Source organism: Podarcis muralis, chromosome 6, assembly GCF_964188315.1.
Source record: "Podarcis muralis chromosome 6, rPodMur119.hap1.1, whole genome shotgun sequence".
Classification (NCBI taxonomy): Eukaryota; Metazoa; Chordata; class Lepidosauria; order Squamata; family Lacertidae; genus Podarcis; species Podarcis muralis.
The window spans coordinates 68,969,333-68,987,011 of NC_135660.1; the positions used below are offsets into that span (position 1 = coordinate 68,969,333).

The 17,679-nt window shown below is 44.9% G+C and overlaps 1 protein-coding gene across 3 annotated transcripts in view; it reads left to right on the top strand.

The window, feature by feature from the left end:
* The window catches only part of PALD1 (phosphatase domain containing paladin 1), a 113,771-nt gene that overhangs the window by 35,157 nt on the left and 60,935 nt on the right, over window positions 1-17,679 (top strand). For all 3 annotated transcript variants that reach the window (XM_028729568.2, XM_028729565.2, XM_028729566.2), the window contains exons 2-4: window positions 15,425-15,619; window positions 16,294-16,396; window positions 17,023-17,202. In XM_028729568.2, coding sequence (XP_028585401.2) covers window positions 15,438-15,619; window positions 16,294-16,396; window positions 17,023-17,202 — 465 coding nt within the window. In that variant the 5' untranslated portion in view covers window positions 15,425-15,437. The remainder of the gene's footprint in view (window positions 1-15,424; window positions 15,620-16,293; window positions 16,397-17,022; window positions 17,203-17,679) is intronic.

The window sequence follows — 17,679 nt, forward strand, 5'->3', positions numbered from 1 at the left end:
TGACTGTGGAGGCCAATTCTGGATCCACACATCCTTCCACATTGGGTACATAGGTTTCTGGGTGGGTGTTTATACTACTGGGTGGGTGCTCTTCTGAAGTTTACTATACAGCGGAAAGGAGCAGCCAAGCATACTAGGACTCAATTTCTCGACTGTAAGAAAGCCGACTTCATAAAACTTAGGGAAGTGCTGGGTGAGATCCCATGGACAGTAATACTAAAAGGAAAGGGAGTTCATGATGGCTGGGAGTTTGTTAAGAGGGAGATAGTAAAAGCACAACTTCAGGCAATACCAATGAGACGGAAACATGGAAGGTGCCTAAAGAAGCCAGGGTGGCTATCTAAAGAACTTTTAACTGAGTTAAGATTTAAAAAGGATGTGTACAAAAAATGGAAAAGGGGGGAAACCACCAAAGAGGAATTCAAACAAATAGCCAGCACGTGTAGACACAAAGTCAGAAAAGCTAAAGCACAGAATGAACTCAGGCTTGCTAGAGAGGTTAAAAGCAACAAAAAAGGCTTTTATGGGTATGTTCATAGCAAAAGGAAGAACAAAGAAACAGTGGGGTCACTCAGAGGAGAAGATGGTGAAATGCAAACAGGGGATACAGAAAGGGCTGAACTCCTCAATGCCTTCTTTGCCTCAGTCTTCTCCGATAAAGAAAACAATGCCCGACCTGAAGAATTTGGAGCAAATGATTCAGCAGAGGAAACACAGCCCAGAATAACTAAGGAGATAGTACAAGAATACTTGGCTAGTCTAGATGTATTCAAGTCTCCAGGGCCAGATGAACTGCATCCAAGAGTATTAAAAGAACTGGCAGATGTGATTTCAGAACCACTGGCAGTCATCTTTGAGAATTCCTGGAGAACAGGCGAAGTCCCGGCAGACTGGAGGAGGGCAAATGTTGTCCCTATTTTCAAAAAGGGGAAGAGAGAGGACCCAAATAATTACCGCCCAGTCAGCCTGACATCAATACCAGGGAAGATTCTGGAGCAGATCATTAAGCAAACAGTCTGTGAGCACCTAGAAAGGAATGCTGTGATCACTAATAGTCAGCATGGATTTCTGAAAAATAAGTCATGTCAGACTAACCTGATCTCGTTTTTTGACAGAATTACAAGCCTGGTAGATGAAGGGAACGCAGTGGATGTAGCCTACCTTGATTTCAGCAAGGCATTTGACAAGGTGCCCCATGATATTCTTGTAAAGAAGCTGGTAAAATGCGGTCTTGACTATGCTACCACTCAGTGGATTTGTAACTGGCTGACTGACCGAACCCAAAGGGTGCTCATCAATGGTTCCTCTTCATCCTGGAGAAGAGTGACTAGTGGGGTGCCACAGGGTTCTGTCTTGGGCCCGGTCTTATTCAACATCTTTATCAACGACTTGGATGATGGACTCAAGGGCATCCTGATCAAATTTGCAGATGACACCAAACTGGGAGGGGTGGCTAACACCCCAGAGGACAGGATTACACTTCAAAACGACCTTGACAGATTAGAGAACTGGGCCAAAACAAACAAGATGAACTTTAACAGGGAGAAATGTAAAGTATTGCACTTGGGCAAAAAAAATGAGAGGCACAAATACAAGATGGGTGACACCTGGCTTGAGAGCAGTACATGTGAAAAGGATCTAGGAGTCTTGGTTGACCACAAACTTGACATGAGCCAACAGTGCGACGCGGCAGCTAAAAAAGCCAATGCAATTCTGGGCCTCATCAATAGGAGTATAGCATCTAGATCAAGGGAAGTAATAGTGCCACTGTATTCTGCTCTGGTCAGACCTCACCTGGAGTACTGTGTCCAGTTCTGGGCACCACAGTTCAAGAAGGACAGTGACAAACTGGAACGTGTCCAGAGGAGGGCAACCAAAATGGTCAAAGGCCTGGAAACGATGCCTTATGAGGAACGGCTAAGGGAGCTGGGCATGTTTAGCCTGGAGAAGAGGAGGTTAAGGGGTGATATGATAGCCATGTTCAAATATATAAAAGGATGTCACATAGAGGAGGGAGAAAGGTTGTTTTCTGCTGCTCCAGAGAGCGGACACGGAGCAATGGATCCAAACTACAAGAAAGAAGATTCCACCTAAACATTAGGAAGAACTTCCTGGCAGTAAGAGCTGTTTGACAGTGGAATTTGCTGCCAAGGAGTGTGGTGGAGTCTCCTTCTTTGGAGGTCTTTAAGCAGAGGCTTGACAACCATATGTCAGGAGTGCTCTGATGGTGTTTCCTGCTTGGCAGGGGGTTGGACTCGATGGCCCTTGTGGTCTCTTCCAACTCTATGATTCTATGATTCTATTCTATGATTCTATGATTCTATACATTTTTTAAGATTTGCCTTGAGACAGTCTTTAAACCTCTTTTGTTGACTACCAGCATTACGCTTTCCATTTTTAAGTTCAGAATAGAGTAGTTGCTTTGGAAGACGATAATCAGGCATCCACACAACATGACCAGTCCAACGAAGTTGATGTTGAAGAATCATTGCTTTGACACTGGTGATCTTTGCTTCTTCCAGTACAATGACATTAGTTCACCTGTCTTCCCAAGTGACGTGTAAAAATTTCTGGAAACACAGTTGATGGGATCTTTCGAGGAGTTGGAGATGGCATTTATAAGTGGTCCATGTTTCATAAGCATACAGTAAAGTTGTAAAGGCTGTAAACACAAGTGTTTTTTGTACTTAGCACATTTCCTTTGTTATTGTAGATCAATAGTCCACCTGGTTAAATGTCCATTTCTGGTTGTAAATCCCCCAGCACCTGATAGCTGGAGATCTCTAAAAGAAAAGTGGAGGTTACATAGGTGACTACCATGGCTCTTAGTTACATCCTTCCTCCATATCGTCATCTAATTCTATTTTTAAGAAATAAAGAAACACTTAACCCCTGTCAGCCCAATACATTTGAAACAGTATCGTGCCTCTTCAAACAGTCATGGTTTCCTCCCCCCAAAGCATCCTGGGAAATGTAGTTTAAGGGTGCAGAGTTGTTGGGAGACCCCTGCCACTTTGTAATGTACAAAGGTAAGTGCCACATCCATTGAACTGCCCGTTTTTGTCGCTAGCCTTGCCCCGCACTGATAATATGGTCTCCAAAAGACCTACCCCTTCCATCACTTCCTCCAGGTAGACTAGAGTTGTCACTGTTTTTTATTGGTTCTGCTCCCGACATTTGGCTAGCAAGCTACTTTTAGCCTTGGCCCTAAGCTGTGCAGGCCTGCCTGGTGTTATATAGCATTGAGAGGTGAGAAACAGCCTGAAATTCTTCTCCCACTCCCCATTTCATGGGTAGGCAAACTAAGGCCTGGGGGTCAATCGCCTTCTCAATCCGACCCACAGACGGTCCGGGAATCAGAGTGTTTTTACATGAGTAGAATGTGTGCCTTTATTTAAAATGCATCTCTGGATTATTTGTGGGGCATAGGAATTCGTTCATTCCCCCCCAAAATATAGTCTGGCCCCCCACAAGGTCTGAGGGACAGTAGACTGGTCCCCTGCTGAAAAAGTTTGCTGACCCCTGCCCCATTTCTTTGCTTGACCCCACCATCACCACACACACTTGAGATGTTGTTCTATAATATTATCCCACTACCTTTGCCTCCAGTGAAACTCCTGCATACTCTGAAGGAGTGAGAGTAAAAGAGACAGAGAGCAGGGAAGAGAATGTCTCTTGTTTCTTTGCAAAGAGAGGCTTGGGGAATAGCTGTCCCTTCTCCTATACACATGTAAATGGGATGCATTCATTCTCTTGTCTTGACTGGAGGACTGTTTGAGGCATGCTCTGTGTGCCAATTTGCCATCTTCACTGGAACTGGGTCCAGGCGCTGCGGCATAATTCTAGCCTGTCAGTTTGGATTGGCTGTTTGGGAGCTTCACTGAATGAAACGGCGTTCTGTAGCAAATGAGGCTGGCTAAAGGTCCATTTTCCCCAGGCCAGAGCACTGCTGCTTAAAACCAGCTGATTTCCTGGTGATGCCGTGAGAGAGAGAGAGGCTGGTGTATGTTTGGCTGGCTCAAATGCTTATTAATCTTCCTTCTGTGGATGTGGACACAGATGAATTGTGCAAAAACTCTGCTGGTTTTTCTACATGCACCCCACACACAGACAGTTGTTTTGCATGATTACAGCATGATGTTTATTGTGTGTGTGTGGAGGTAATTTCATGCACATTATCAGCAAATGTATGTACAGTTAATCTTAGCTAAAACGAGTGTCTTAGTGTTCAATTTTGCATGCTTCTGAAAAATCGTAGATGGATGAATGCTAGATTTTATTACTGGAAGAGCATTCTTGTACATTAGTTGGGCATTGCATTGGTGGTTGATGTTGGCTTCTGTTTTCCTATATAAAAGAACATCATACTTTCCAACATTTCTCCGACGAAATTAGGGACATCCCATTCCATAATGATAATTTTACTATTTATACCCCACACATCTTACCTGGTTGCCCTGGCCACTCTGGGCAGCTTCCAACACATAAAAAACATAATAAAGCATTAAACATTTTTCAAAAGAACTTCCTTATACAGTGGTACCTCTAGTTGCGTTCACCTCTGGTTACGTATCCTTTGGGATATGTACACGGCAAACCTAGAAGTATCTTTCTGGGTTATGCCGTGCACACATGCTCCGGAATGGATCCCATTCGCAACCGGAGGTACCACTGTACAGGTTTGCCTTCAGAAATCTTGGGAGTCAGATAACTCCATACCCTCCAACATTTCTCCAATGAAAATAGGGACATCCTAAGGAAAAGTGGGACATTCCAGGATGAAATCTGAAACCGGGACGGCTTCTCTAAGTCAGGGATGCCCTGGAAAATAGAGACACAGAGGGTCTGGAACCTTGTTGAGGGGAATTATGAAAAAGCTTGTGAATTTAATATAATTTTGCAATTCCAAACACAACTTGCAAGACAACCCAAAGCAAGTTTACCTAGAAATAATTCCAAATGAACTTGATAGAGGCTTGCTTTCTAGGAAGTGTGTGTGTGTGTTTTAAGATTGCTAACTTAGTCAGATAGGGTTGGCGAGGCTCTTTGGCATGTGTGGCAGAAGTCAAGGCCAAAACAGGGGACAGCCTTGCTTTTGTGAAGTATATGGAACATATGCAGTGACTTTTGCTCTGGACTCCTCAGCCCAGGAGTAGGCTGCAGATTAGTGCCAGAAAGGCTGACTCCACAAAGGAGACTATTGTGATTAACTGGGGTTCCTGTTCATGTGAAGGAGCTCCAACATGGGTGCATCTGTATGTGCACAGATACCAGATGCCAGGGAGTATGGCGGAGGCTATGGGGTATGCAGTGTTGGAGTAGGGCCTGGAAATGTGGTCCCACTTTCCCTCTACACCAGTGTTTCTCCAACTTGGGTCCATAGCTGTTGCTGGACTACAACTCCTATCACCCCTGGTTAGCAGGGCCCTGTGGTCAGGGGTGATGGGAGTTGTAGTCCACCAACAGGTATGGACCCAAGTTGGACAAGCACTGGTGTAGAGGGAGAAGTTGGGAGTCCAACAATGAACAGCCTCAGTGACTCCTGGTTTCTTTTTGTGTATTTATTGGCTTGGAGATAAAAATCATACAAGGGGCTATTAACCCATTTCAAGTACTTTTGAGGTCTACTAGGCTGAGAAATAGAAATAAGCCACGAAAATCTCCTTCAGAGTTGTGTGTGGGTTTGAATCCAGGTTTTACAACACTGTGCTGACTCAAAAGCGTATTTGACAGGAAAAGTTAAACCAGATCTTTCAAATAAACATTCTCCTTCTGTCATGTGTATCAGCATTTCTTTTTTTAAAAATAAAAATACTCCCATTATAGTAACAAATGAGGGGAAGGGAGAAGCAGAACTGCCTCTGAAGAGAATTTTCTGCAGCTTTCTCTGAAGTGTCAGCTGTCATTTTAAGGACATCGTGTTTCTGTGGGAAGGGAGTCCTTACGAACTCCTTCATGTTTCAGATCCTGACAATATAGCTGCCGTCTCTGAGAGCATCGTTTCCATCTGTCTCCTCCAAGCTTTCCTACGTCTCTTTGAGACTGTTGCGGTGAAATGTTTGGCAGCAGAAAAGAAATCTTATTTTCTTCTTTGGAAAGTAAATGCGGCTAACCGAGGAGGACTATTAGTAGAGTGATGACACTTGCTTTCCCAGCGGAAAAAGGCTTTATCAAAATTTGCTGATTGGAGATGGTGCTCTCCACTTGAAGCATTGCATAGTGTTTGCCAGTTAGGAGTGATGCTTCCTACCATAGGCGCCAACTCCTAGGGGCCGATGGTGTGTGGGCACCACACCTTGCGATCAGTTATGTGGGGGAGGGGCTTACTTGCCCCTTGGAACCCCTGCTTCCCATCCCCCTTGCCCCGTCCTGCTCTTCTTTCGGAACATAGAAAATAATGAAGCTATGACTGCCAAGCCAGTAGCAACTAGTCTGGCCATTATTCCTTCGCAAGAACAGGGCCGTTATCTGAATACGCATAGCTTCTGCACATGGTGAACTGGATAGAGCTGGTGAGGCCCGAGGGCCAGGCTTAATGCAGCTTGAGGCCTGTTGATATCTTTAATTGCCCTTTCTGAGGCTGTGTGAGGGAAGGAAGGAAAGAGGCACTTGTGGGGTTTCCTGTCCCAGGTGTGGAACATACATCGACCTTGCTATACACCTTGACCAGAACCCCTTCAACCCTCCTCTCCCCTTGCCCCAATTCTGTATTCAAAGGGGGTCATAGCTATGTGCAAAAAACAAAATGTGAAGAACGGCAATGGGAGACCAATGAGCTCACTGGCCCATATGCTTTCTGTGTGATTCTTCTCTTGTTTGCACTTTAAAAAAAAGATTGCACTCCGACTCCAATTACTAGGTCACAAATTGCCCCCTTCCCATGTCACCGCAACTGCTTGGGACTTCCTTCCCTGTAGTGAAATTCCCGTGAAGTGTGGTGAGCATGAATGTGAACAGAACAACCATATAGGTGGGGCAGTAGTATGAGACTTGTCCAGCTAGGAGCGAGGAACATCCCATCCAAATGTTTGTGCGCCTCTAAATGTCTGTGCCTGCAAAGCCCCTCTCAACCAAGGGAGAATGGGATGTATGTTTTCTCGGAAACACGCCTTCTGCTTGATCCTCTGAACGGGAATCAAGCGAAAAGTATTTAGACCTATTGAAGAAGAAGATTGAAAAGGATGAAGCAGGTTTTGGAATCCTACCCAGACACGTTCTTCTATTACGTGTGTTCTTAAACTCTGTCGATTTTATCCATATTTTAATAATTCTGCTATGTCGACTTGTGATTAAAGTTTGTTGATATTGTCATTTTCTTACGCATATTTGCTACTATTTTATGTAAACTCTGTAGATGTTTTTCCCCCCTGGTCACCGTAAGCAGTCTGTAAAACTTGTTAAACAAAATAACAGAAAGGTTGGGATTAGCGACTGCATCTCAATGCATGTTCTTTGCTACTTAGTGCAGCAGCATTTTAGAGACCAGTAACGGCCTCTTCTGCCTGGTTCAGACAACAGGAAAATAATGCCCTTCTTCATAGAAATAGGATGCAATTTAAAAAGAATGGAGAGACTGGGAGAAACTGCCCATACATGCCAACAACTCTTCTATTTCTTGCAACATCTGGAGTTAACTTCTTTTAAAAGAGAGAATTTGAGGTTTTTGTGGCCAAAGGGTTGTTTTGCCTTCTAAAAAGCCATTTATTTTTAATGATGTGCCAATTGCCCTTGTGCTGCATTTCTTCTTATGTGTGGTTGCGGCCAGGAATATGAAAACACGACTAAATGCTATCACAAATGGCAGCGTTTTTAAGATCAAAGATTTACAGATTAACTTTATTGAAACCTAGCTGTGTAGGAAGTTATCCTCCCACACTGGCTTTTTTCCTTTAAGTGTATAGCAATTTCTGGCTGGATGGTGAATATGGTATGCCCAGTTTCTCCTGTGGGCTGTTTTTAATATACTGGGTCTAAGATGGTAACAGTTTCCCATAGACATTGGTGCCATTCAGAAGATTGCGTATGTTGAACTTTGGTTTGCTCTTGGGGAAATTACTGCCACAACAGTACACCAAGTTACAATTCACTATTATAGCCTGCTGTTCAGTCCTGTTTGAAAGTGCTATATGCTCGTCCTTTGGTTAATTTCCACAATAACCCTGCATAGTAGCAAGAATGTTTATGCCACTCATTCACCTCGATTGATTTGCTGAAATACAATCTGGTCAAGTTACTTCTGCATTTTCCATATTCGCATCTGTGCAGTGCAATATGAACGGTTAAATCTTGCACCAGCCTTTTGAAGTAGATTGTCTCTCCGGTCAGTAAAGTCCTAAATGGTCATTTAGGAAGATCGAATACTTTGGGACCTTCTCATATTAATATTTGTGATACGGTTTTTTCTATAAAGGTAAAGGGACCCCTGACCATTAGGTCCAGTCGTGACCAACTCTGGGGTTGCGTGCTCATCTCACTCTATAGGCTGAGGGAGCCGCCGTTTGTCCTCAGACAGCTTCCGGGTCATGTGGCCAGCATGACTAAGCCGCTCCTGGCGAACCAGAGCAGCACACGGAAACGTTGTTTACCTTCCCGCCGGAGCGGTACCTATTTATCTACTTGCACTTTGACGTGCTTTTGAACTGCTAGGTGGGCAGGACGGTTATTTCTATAGTTATATGTAATTTTTTTAAAGCCACCACCACCATTGCTTTTAAACAATTCATTCTAGGATTCCTCTTTAATTTCAGTGCCTTTGCCTTTAATCTTCCTCTACTGTGCTTCTTGCTATGGTATTTCCTATATGCCTTTCTCATCAGTTCATAGCCTTTAAAATTTAACCCACTGAGAAAGAGAGCTTGCAGCGCCCTGATTGTATTGTCCTTCATGAACCACATGTTGCAAGATGCTTTTGGCTGCCGCCAACACAGAGATAGGAAAGCAGGGTGATATTTATTGCCATGTTTTGCTTCAGAAGCCTTGTGAATCAGTGCATCGCAATTGGCCTGGACCAGATTAGCTTCTGCTGCAATTGATCCTGGGGTGTGAAGGAAGTTCAGGTTGGAGTTAGACATTAAGGCAGTTGTAAAGGTGCCGCGGGAATACTTGTGTATCATCCTCCTTGATTACTCCTACCAATATGGAACATGTGGTGTCATTTTACTGCGTGTTTCTCTCTCCCGCTCAAGAAGCAACTAACAAAGCAGATTCAAATTGGGGAAACCTGCAGAATAATGACGACGGTATGTCATGTGTCTTGGGTGACCCAGCAAAAGAGGCGCATGAGAGATGGGGCTGTTGTTTATGGGAGCATTTGCACACCATTCCACTAGAACTCAAAAGTGCACAGTGCACAGGGTAGGGAAGAAAATTGATTCTACCAAGTATATTGTTCTCGACTGGCTGAGTTACAGCAGCAAGTGTAAGCCAGGGGGTTGGGGAGACTTCACCATCGGAGTTTCGTGTGACTGGCTTTCCGAACTTTCAGCTGTAAACATCAGTCTCTGCTGCTTAGAAGTCAGCCAGCTGCTTTGAGCAGCTGGAACACGTCACCACGAGCGTGTTGTTCTTGGGAACTGAGAGAGCTCCAAGGAAATGTTGCGTCCTTCACTCAAAAGTCACCAGTTCTGGGAATAAACAAATAAAGCGGCTAAAACTTTCACCTAAAAGTGAGCTTCGGAAAAGTAATTTTGTGGCCAAGGCTGTTTAGCAGGAAAACATTTCATGGTTCAACCGTGCCCACTCCCATGCTAATATAGTCAGGATGTGTTGACTGGGTGGGTCTATATTTGGTGTGTCTGAAATTGCTAGCAGAATTCTTGACTTCCAGGAACAGAGTCTCTGCTTCTCTGATTCCTAGAATTATTTTCCTCCTCTAAGGTGGCACACAGTTTTCAGTGTGACAACAATTTCATTTTTGCTGTTCTTGGTAACGAAAGCACATCCCTCCATTGCTCTAATGATGCAAAGAACCACTCCACTGCGGGATAAATACACAGTGTGGATGTGACCACTTGGTTAGGCTGCAGCATCCTGCTTGATGGCAAGAAGAATTACATCATACAATGAAGCCACCTGATTAGAAGTCTGGGGAAACAGTAAAATTCTCTTTACCAGTTGGCAGGATGCTGCAGATAAATCAAATGTCCGTGTGCAAGTTACCGCTGGGTAAATGGCAGTCTGAAGCCACCCATGATAAGGCTTTCTTCGATATGTTGCGTCCTAACATTCTCACTAAAAAAACCTCTAGAACACAACAGAAGCACGTTGCAACCCACTCATAACCTTTTGACCCATGGTTTTTTTAAGAGTTTGGGTGGGGTAGGAATGGAGGTAAGGCTATTGATCAAGATAAAGGCTTTCTTGGCCTAATTGAAGTTCTTGGTCTGCTCCTCTGCAGACCAATTAGGGATACGGGAATGCAGCCAGGTTTGCATTTTGTTAATGAAAGATCCAAGCAGGCAAGGAAACGAAGCTCTGATGTTCTCTCCCCCCCCCTTCTAGCTGTCTTATTATAGACCATTCGTATAACACCATCTGTTTTGTGGCACTTGTCAAAAAGAGGTAGGGCTTGTCCCTATCCCAAGAGACTTACAATCTGAAATAGGCACAGGGGAACAAGACAGGAAATGGAAGCATGGGCAGAAAATGGGATTGCTTCAATTGCATGCACTTGGGTTAGTTACAGGGTTGATCATGAGCAATAGACCTAAGTGGGAGAGAATCAGGACCCAGCAAGCAAACAGGAAGTCAGGGAGAGAACCCCACCCATGCTATATCTGAGCTGGAGCAAACTGGTGTGTGAACCTGTGCAGAACTCAATCCAGCATTTTACCTCCAGTCTAAATCCTTCAAGTGCTTTGTCACAGGTAAGGAAGACGAACTTGCAGCCCATAATCCCCCCTGGGATGGTGGTGGTTGGAGTCTAGCATCTGGAAGATCACTGATTTCCTCAGCCTTGCAATAATGTGGAGGGGCTACTGGGATTAAGGAACAGTAATCCTGTGGGCTATACACGAGGGGGACAATGTGCTGAACAATATGAACAGGCTTTTCAGAGGTCTGTTGTTGCAGTTCACAAGGTTGGAGGAGCGCTATAGAGCCCAACGGGGCAAAGATGCCACGCCCAAGCAGCCTTTCTTGACACACAGTGTTTATTCCACCTATTGGCATCCTGCAGGAATATTCCAATTTTAAATATTCTTCTCTGTTTCCCCATGTACACTGTGTACAGCCTGAAGGAAGAAGGAAATGTCATTGAGCATGCATGTAATAGTGCTTTATAAGGGATGTATTGAGGCTTTCCCCCAATGTTGCAGACAGCACATTCCTACGGAAGGCAACAACTCTTTATAAACTAGTCTGACAAAGTAGACTTTGCCAGCTATACAAACAGAGGCCAAGTCTTGTTTAAAACGTTTCAGTAACTTCTGAATATAGTCACACAAATGCTTACTAGGCCTAGCATCTCCTGAGTCTTAATTACCAGGTGTGCTGGGCCAGGTGTTAATATAGTCTGCTATAGAATATCTAATTGAATACTAATTTAATACCTGTGGGTCTGTTGTTGTGGGTGCTTCTGGTTAAGTTCTATTTAAATGGGGGAAGACTGGAGTCAGGTCTTATTAGCAAAAAAAAAGGCTGGTCTCTGCTCCAAGGTGCTTGCAAAATTTTAACCATGAGTGGCAGGACTGGAGGCAAGGGTTACAGGAGAGGAAGATAGGCAATTGAAGTTACACATGCTTGGGCTTTGTTTAGGGTGGTAGTAGGGGTAAGCTAAAAGTTTCATTGAAGAGGTGGGTTTTGAGCGATGCTTGGAATGACCTGATTCAGATTAACCAACTCACTGTATTAATTTTTAAAAAATCTCTGAACTGCACCTGAAAGTAGTTCATATAATTTCTAGGTGAACTGAACATGAATTAAGTTCCTTGGGTGATTTTTAATTCAATTCCAAATTTAATTCATTACGTACTGTATACATGCTACCCCAAGCAAATGTTACTCTATGCTTTCTGGTGAGTTTTCCTAATATTTTTCTTATCACAAATTTTATATATATATATATATATATATATATATATATATATATATATATATGCAGGTTTTGGTGTCCTCGGGTGTCTTCCCGTGTAAAAGTTGGGGTGTCTAGGCGACGTTTCGACGAGGTCTCACTCGTCATCTTCAGGCTGGTGCTTTCGGCTTCTTGTTACTGGAACAGAGCCAAACAAGAAGCCGAAAGCACCAGCCTGAAGATGACGAGTGAGACCTCGTCGAAACGTCGCCTAGACACCCCAACTTTTACACGGGAAGACACCCGAGGACACCAAAACCTGCATTCCTGTACCCGTGAAAATCTACGAAAGCAAATATATATATATATATATATATATATATATATATATATATATATTGGGGGGAGAGTAGGTTTGTGCCCCCCCCCTCTATATATTGTCCAGTAGCACCTTAGAGACCAACTAAGTTTGTTCTTGGTATAAGCTTTTGTATGCATGCACACTTCTTCAGATACATTTCAAAGACTTAAGGCATTGATAGTGGCATAAGCTGCTTTCTCAGGCAATGGTCATTCCTCTTCATCTTTCTAGTCCACAAGTCTTACTACATAGAGGAATATACACATTGTTAAGTGGTTTGCAGGACGTGGGTGGTGCTGTGGGTTAAACCACAGAGCCTAGGGCTTGCTGATCAGAAGGTCGGCAGTTCGAATCCCCGCGACAGGGTGAGCTCCCGTTGCTTGGTCCCTGCTCCTGCCATCCTAGCAGTTCGAAAGCATGTCAAAGTGCAAGTAGACAAATAGGTACCGCTCTGGCGGGAAAATAAACGGTGTTTTCATGCGCTGCTCTGGTTCGCCAGAAGCGGCTTAGTCATGCTGGCCACATGACCCAGAAGCTGTACGCCGGCTCCCTCGGCCCATAGAGCGAGATGAGCGCCGCAACCCCAGAGTCGGCCACGACTGGAACTAACAGTCAGGGGTCCCTTTACCCTTTAAGTAGCTTGCGGTGTGCACCTTTAGGCTGCAGCAATACAGCAAGCTCCATTTCTGCTTCACAATACCCTTGCTGTGAGCTACAACTGTTTGTTAAATTGCCTTTACAAGGTGGCAAGAGAGCGTGGCCTTAGGAATTGCCCAAGTAAAAAATAGGTGGGGTGTATCGGGGGTGGGGGGGCCGCTGAACATTTTGCACATGCTCACGGCCCCCTCAAAATACAATAAATAAATAAACCAACTCAAACAAAACTGGTGATGTTTGGGTCCCCAAAACAACAGACAAGCCCCCTCCCACTCTCAAAACAAAGGGGAAGTCACCCCCCACAAAGGAACAGACAGCCCCCCCCAACCAAACAATCACCAAAAGTATTTTATTTTAAAAGTTGAAAGGGGTAGATGACATTGGTGGGTGCAAAATGTGGAGGCCCGCAGGTGCTGTGATCCCCAGAGGTTGCCAGATACAGTGGTGCCCCGCAAGACGAATGCCTCGCAAAACGAAAAACTCGCTAGACGAAAGGGTTTTCCGTTTTTTGAGTCGTTCCGCAAGACGAATTTCCCTATGGGCTTGCTTCGCAAGATGAAACGTCTTGCGAGTTCCTGCGAGTTTGTTTCCTTTTTCTTAAAGCCGTTAAGCCGTTAATAGCCGCTAAGCCGCTAAGCCGCTAATAGCCGTGCTTCGCAAGACGAAAAAACCGCAAGACGAAGAGACTTGCGGAATGGATTAATTTCGTCTTGTGAGGCACCACTGTAAATGTCACGGTCCAGTTCACAGGCGATCAAAGTCCTGGCAGGGGGACCTCAGGACCGGGAGCAAGATGGCAGGGTAGGAGCAGGAACGGGGGTCCAGAGGCCAAGAGTCCGAGGGTCAAAGATCCAGGAGTCCAGAAGCCAAGGGTCCGAGGGTTAGGAAGCAAGGAGTCAAGAAGCCGAGGTTCAAGGATCAGGAAGCAAGAAGCCAAACGCTGCAAGGCAGGGAGCGTGTTGCTGTGGCAAAAAGCTGAAGGGAAATGCTGACCTTATATCCCTTCCCAGCTCTTGCCACCAGGTGCTGTGAGTTACCAATCGGCCTCACCTCTGGGGCCGCACCTTGCCTCTTCAGAACACACTTAGGAAGGCCCCAGTCCTGCAAAGTCCTATGGGTCACGGGGCCTGGCTCCTGCACGCACTCCTGACAAAAAATATGACTCTTCCAAGTATTGCCTTTGTGGCATGCTAGACACACGGTTAGGAGTGTCATGTTCCAAATATTTACATGTTTCTGCATGGGACCAGACATGAAGGCAGTGGCACTCCTGATGCTCTCTGTATAGCTGTATGTGAATTTGGAGAAAGATGGGTAAATAGATTACGGTGACAGATAAAGAGAAGCCTCCAACGCCTATGTGGATTTGATGCTGTGGGGAGGAAAGGGTGAAGAACAAGCCGTTAATTAAAAATGGGATACTGGCTCCCACTATCATAGCCACAAGCTTCCAGTTCAAATATTGTCTTTGTCACAAGCTCTCTAGATACAAAGGGTGTCCAAGTTCCTGTGAGAGTTGGAATGTTTTTAAGCTATTTATGAATAGGATTAGGAAGAAACAGGGCTCAACTTCGTACTTCGGTGCTGGAGTGTGTGTGTGGTGTGTGTCCTGCATTTTGCAGCTTAACCTGACTTAGTTTCCAAGAGTTTTAATGAAATCGAATCTTTATTGAGTCACAGCTTAGCCTTGGAACCTAGAAGGTAGCACTCAGGATGTATCTCTCTGTGTTTTCCCAGTAATGAAAGAAGGCCCATATATCTGGGATTAGTTTGGGGAGGGGGGAAGTCCGTAGTGGAATCCAGCCACTGCAGTAGGCGGTGCAAAAATATCCTGCATATTCCTCGGAGGATATGGCCACTTCCTCAAACTAGTCCTGTACTCCACTAATGCTTAGAAGCCAACAAAACCCATCTATAAATGTCAAGATAAGCATAACTGGTGGAACTATAAATGGATGGCTTTCAGACTTACTGCTTTCAGCACCAGCTCATCTGCTAAGGATGCTTGGCACATGTGCCACAGAACTCCAGCACTGCAGAGTGGCTTTTTTGGGAGATGCACAATCACTCATTTCTGAAGGGCGCAGGCCATCTTCCTTTCCTGAACTGTGTGTGCAACATTCTCTATCACAATCTACCTACCGTAGGGGAAGATCAGTGGTGGTGGACAAGCTTGTCAGTCATTGCTTACCTTTCTGTTGAGGAGGTAATGGTAAACTTCCATGGAGGTCCAGGGTTTCCCTGAAAACACTGCCGTTCTAAAAGGATTATGTATGTTTGTGTCGAATCCAAATTTCCTCTTCCTGGATATCTTTGTATTCCTTCCTCCTCACTCCAGAAAAAGCAGTCTTTTGATCTTTCCATGTATCTCTTCTTCACCTTCTGATTTTGCACAGTTGCCTGTGGATTATGGGTACAACTGCCAGCACAGCTCAGCAGACGACGACGGCAACATTTGAGAATATCCACGGCAGCAGCGGAACGATGGAAGACCGCCATTCCCTCAGCATCCACTCCTTCCAGACGGTCGGCCTCCACAACAACAAGGCCAAGTCGATTATTACCAATAAGGTGGCACCTGTAGTCATTACGTGAGTTGCCCCCCAACCACTGATGTTCCTGAAATTCCTTGAACCTCTGTGCTGGTAGCTTAGAGAACCGTTGTCTTAGAATTGCAGATCATGGAATCATAGAGTGGGAAGGGACCCACCCTGAGGATCATCTAAGTCCAGCTCCCTGCAATATGCAGCTGTCCTATACAGGGATCGAACCTGCAACCTTGGCATTACCAGCACCATGCTCTAACCATGCTCTTCTGAAATGCATGTGGCTGCTTCCCCCTGTCTTCCTGCGTCAAAGGAATGCAGACCAGATTGTTGGCAGAAGAGGCATCGCTCAGTGTTAGAGCATCTGCTTTCAGGCAGAGGGCGCCAGGTTCAATTCCCAGCGTCCCAGAACCTTGGAGAGCTGCTGCCAATCAGTGTGGACAATTCTGAGCTATCTGAACTCTGTATAGGGCGGCCTCCTCTGTAATTCTGCCTGTGCAGTTTGGTAGAAGAGGCAGTTTGCACAGACACCTCTTTTCATCTATTCTCAGTGCTCCAAACTAACTAGGGGTGGAAAGAAAGTAGACTGGGATCTACTGCCAAATCTTTGGGTGATTTGCAGTATTTGTTACACTGCTAAAAAAAGAAAAGCACATATTTAAAGCCCTATTTAATTGCAGAAAACCCCACTATGAATTTCTTCCATGTGCTTCTTACAGCTACAATTGCAAAGAAGAGTTTCAGATTCATGATGACTTATTGAAGGCCAGCTATACTGTGGGGCGGATTACAGAGTCTACTCCGGAGCATTACCTTGTACAGGTGAGCGCCGTAGACTTGGCTTGGGGCATCCAGCATGCAGGGACTGAGGCATAAGGATGTAAGAAGAGTTTCTCCCCCCTCCCCCCTACTGTGACCAGCCAGATGCTGCTGGAGAAAGCGGAGCATGAAGCTAGTTGCCCCCTCCTGCTGTTGTCTCATCTGGCAAATGGCCTCTGAGTAGGAGGTTCCCTCCAGCCAATACAGCTGGAGGGAATAGCCGTATCATCCATGAATCTGTGTCAATCCCCTTTTAAAGTCATTTAAGCTAGTGGCCATTACTGCATCTTGGGGCAGCAAATTCTGTGACCGATTTATGTGTTGTATGAAAAAGTTGGTTGGAGATGGTTCCATCAGTGTGAGCGTTTCGGCTTCTTGGTTGGAATGATCTCCCCTTTCCTTCCCCTGGACACTGTTTTGGAGGTTCCCCTGACCTTCCCAAAGTCAAGTTTGTGGGGTTTGGGTGCCCAGTAGGGGCAAAAGGGCTCATTGCACTAGCAGAAAACCTTGCACTGTCTTCTGCTAGCAGGACTTACCAGCCAAATCTGGCCCATAGCATCCTGCCTTCTTTTCCATGTTGAAATATGCATTATACTTTTTCTACTTTCTTTTTCCCTTCCCTATTACAGGGGAAATACTTTATGGTCCGTGACGTATACAGCAAGCTAGATGTCCTCAACACTGCCAGCAGTTGCGGTGCTCCAAACTTTCGGCAGGCAAAAGGGGGATATTCTGTGTTTGGGATGGGCCAGCCCAGCTTAAACGGATTCAAGCAGGTCCTGCAGAAACTGCAGAGCGACGGCCACAAGGTCTGTGCGTGCATGGAAGTAAAGCTAATGCATAACTCAGAATGCAAACGGGAACAACAGTTCACTACTCCCACAACCCTCCACACGTTCTTTCAACGCATAAGGGGGGTTCATGTGAAGCCCCTGCTGACCATTTTACTTTTAAAAATCCTATTTGCTTTTCGCTTTGATGTTGTTTCGCTTTGAGGTTGTTGTTTTTAACAACCATGGGGTGTATACATGTTAATGAAACAAAGAATAAATAAATCATTGGGCACCAGCACAATGACCCCCCAAATTTTTGTAAACTTTTAATTATTGTTATTTTTTTTATGCATATAAAACAGAGAGTGCAATTATAACAACCTACAAAAATTACAAGGCGAACAAACTATGAAATAGTAGGATGAGCAGTTGCACCGGAGTCAAAATAACAAAGTCCAAGTAAATCCTGTCAGTTTTATCAGATTGAGGGCACAGGCGCTACTGAAATTCGTT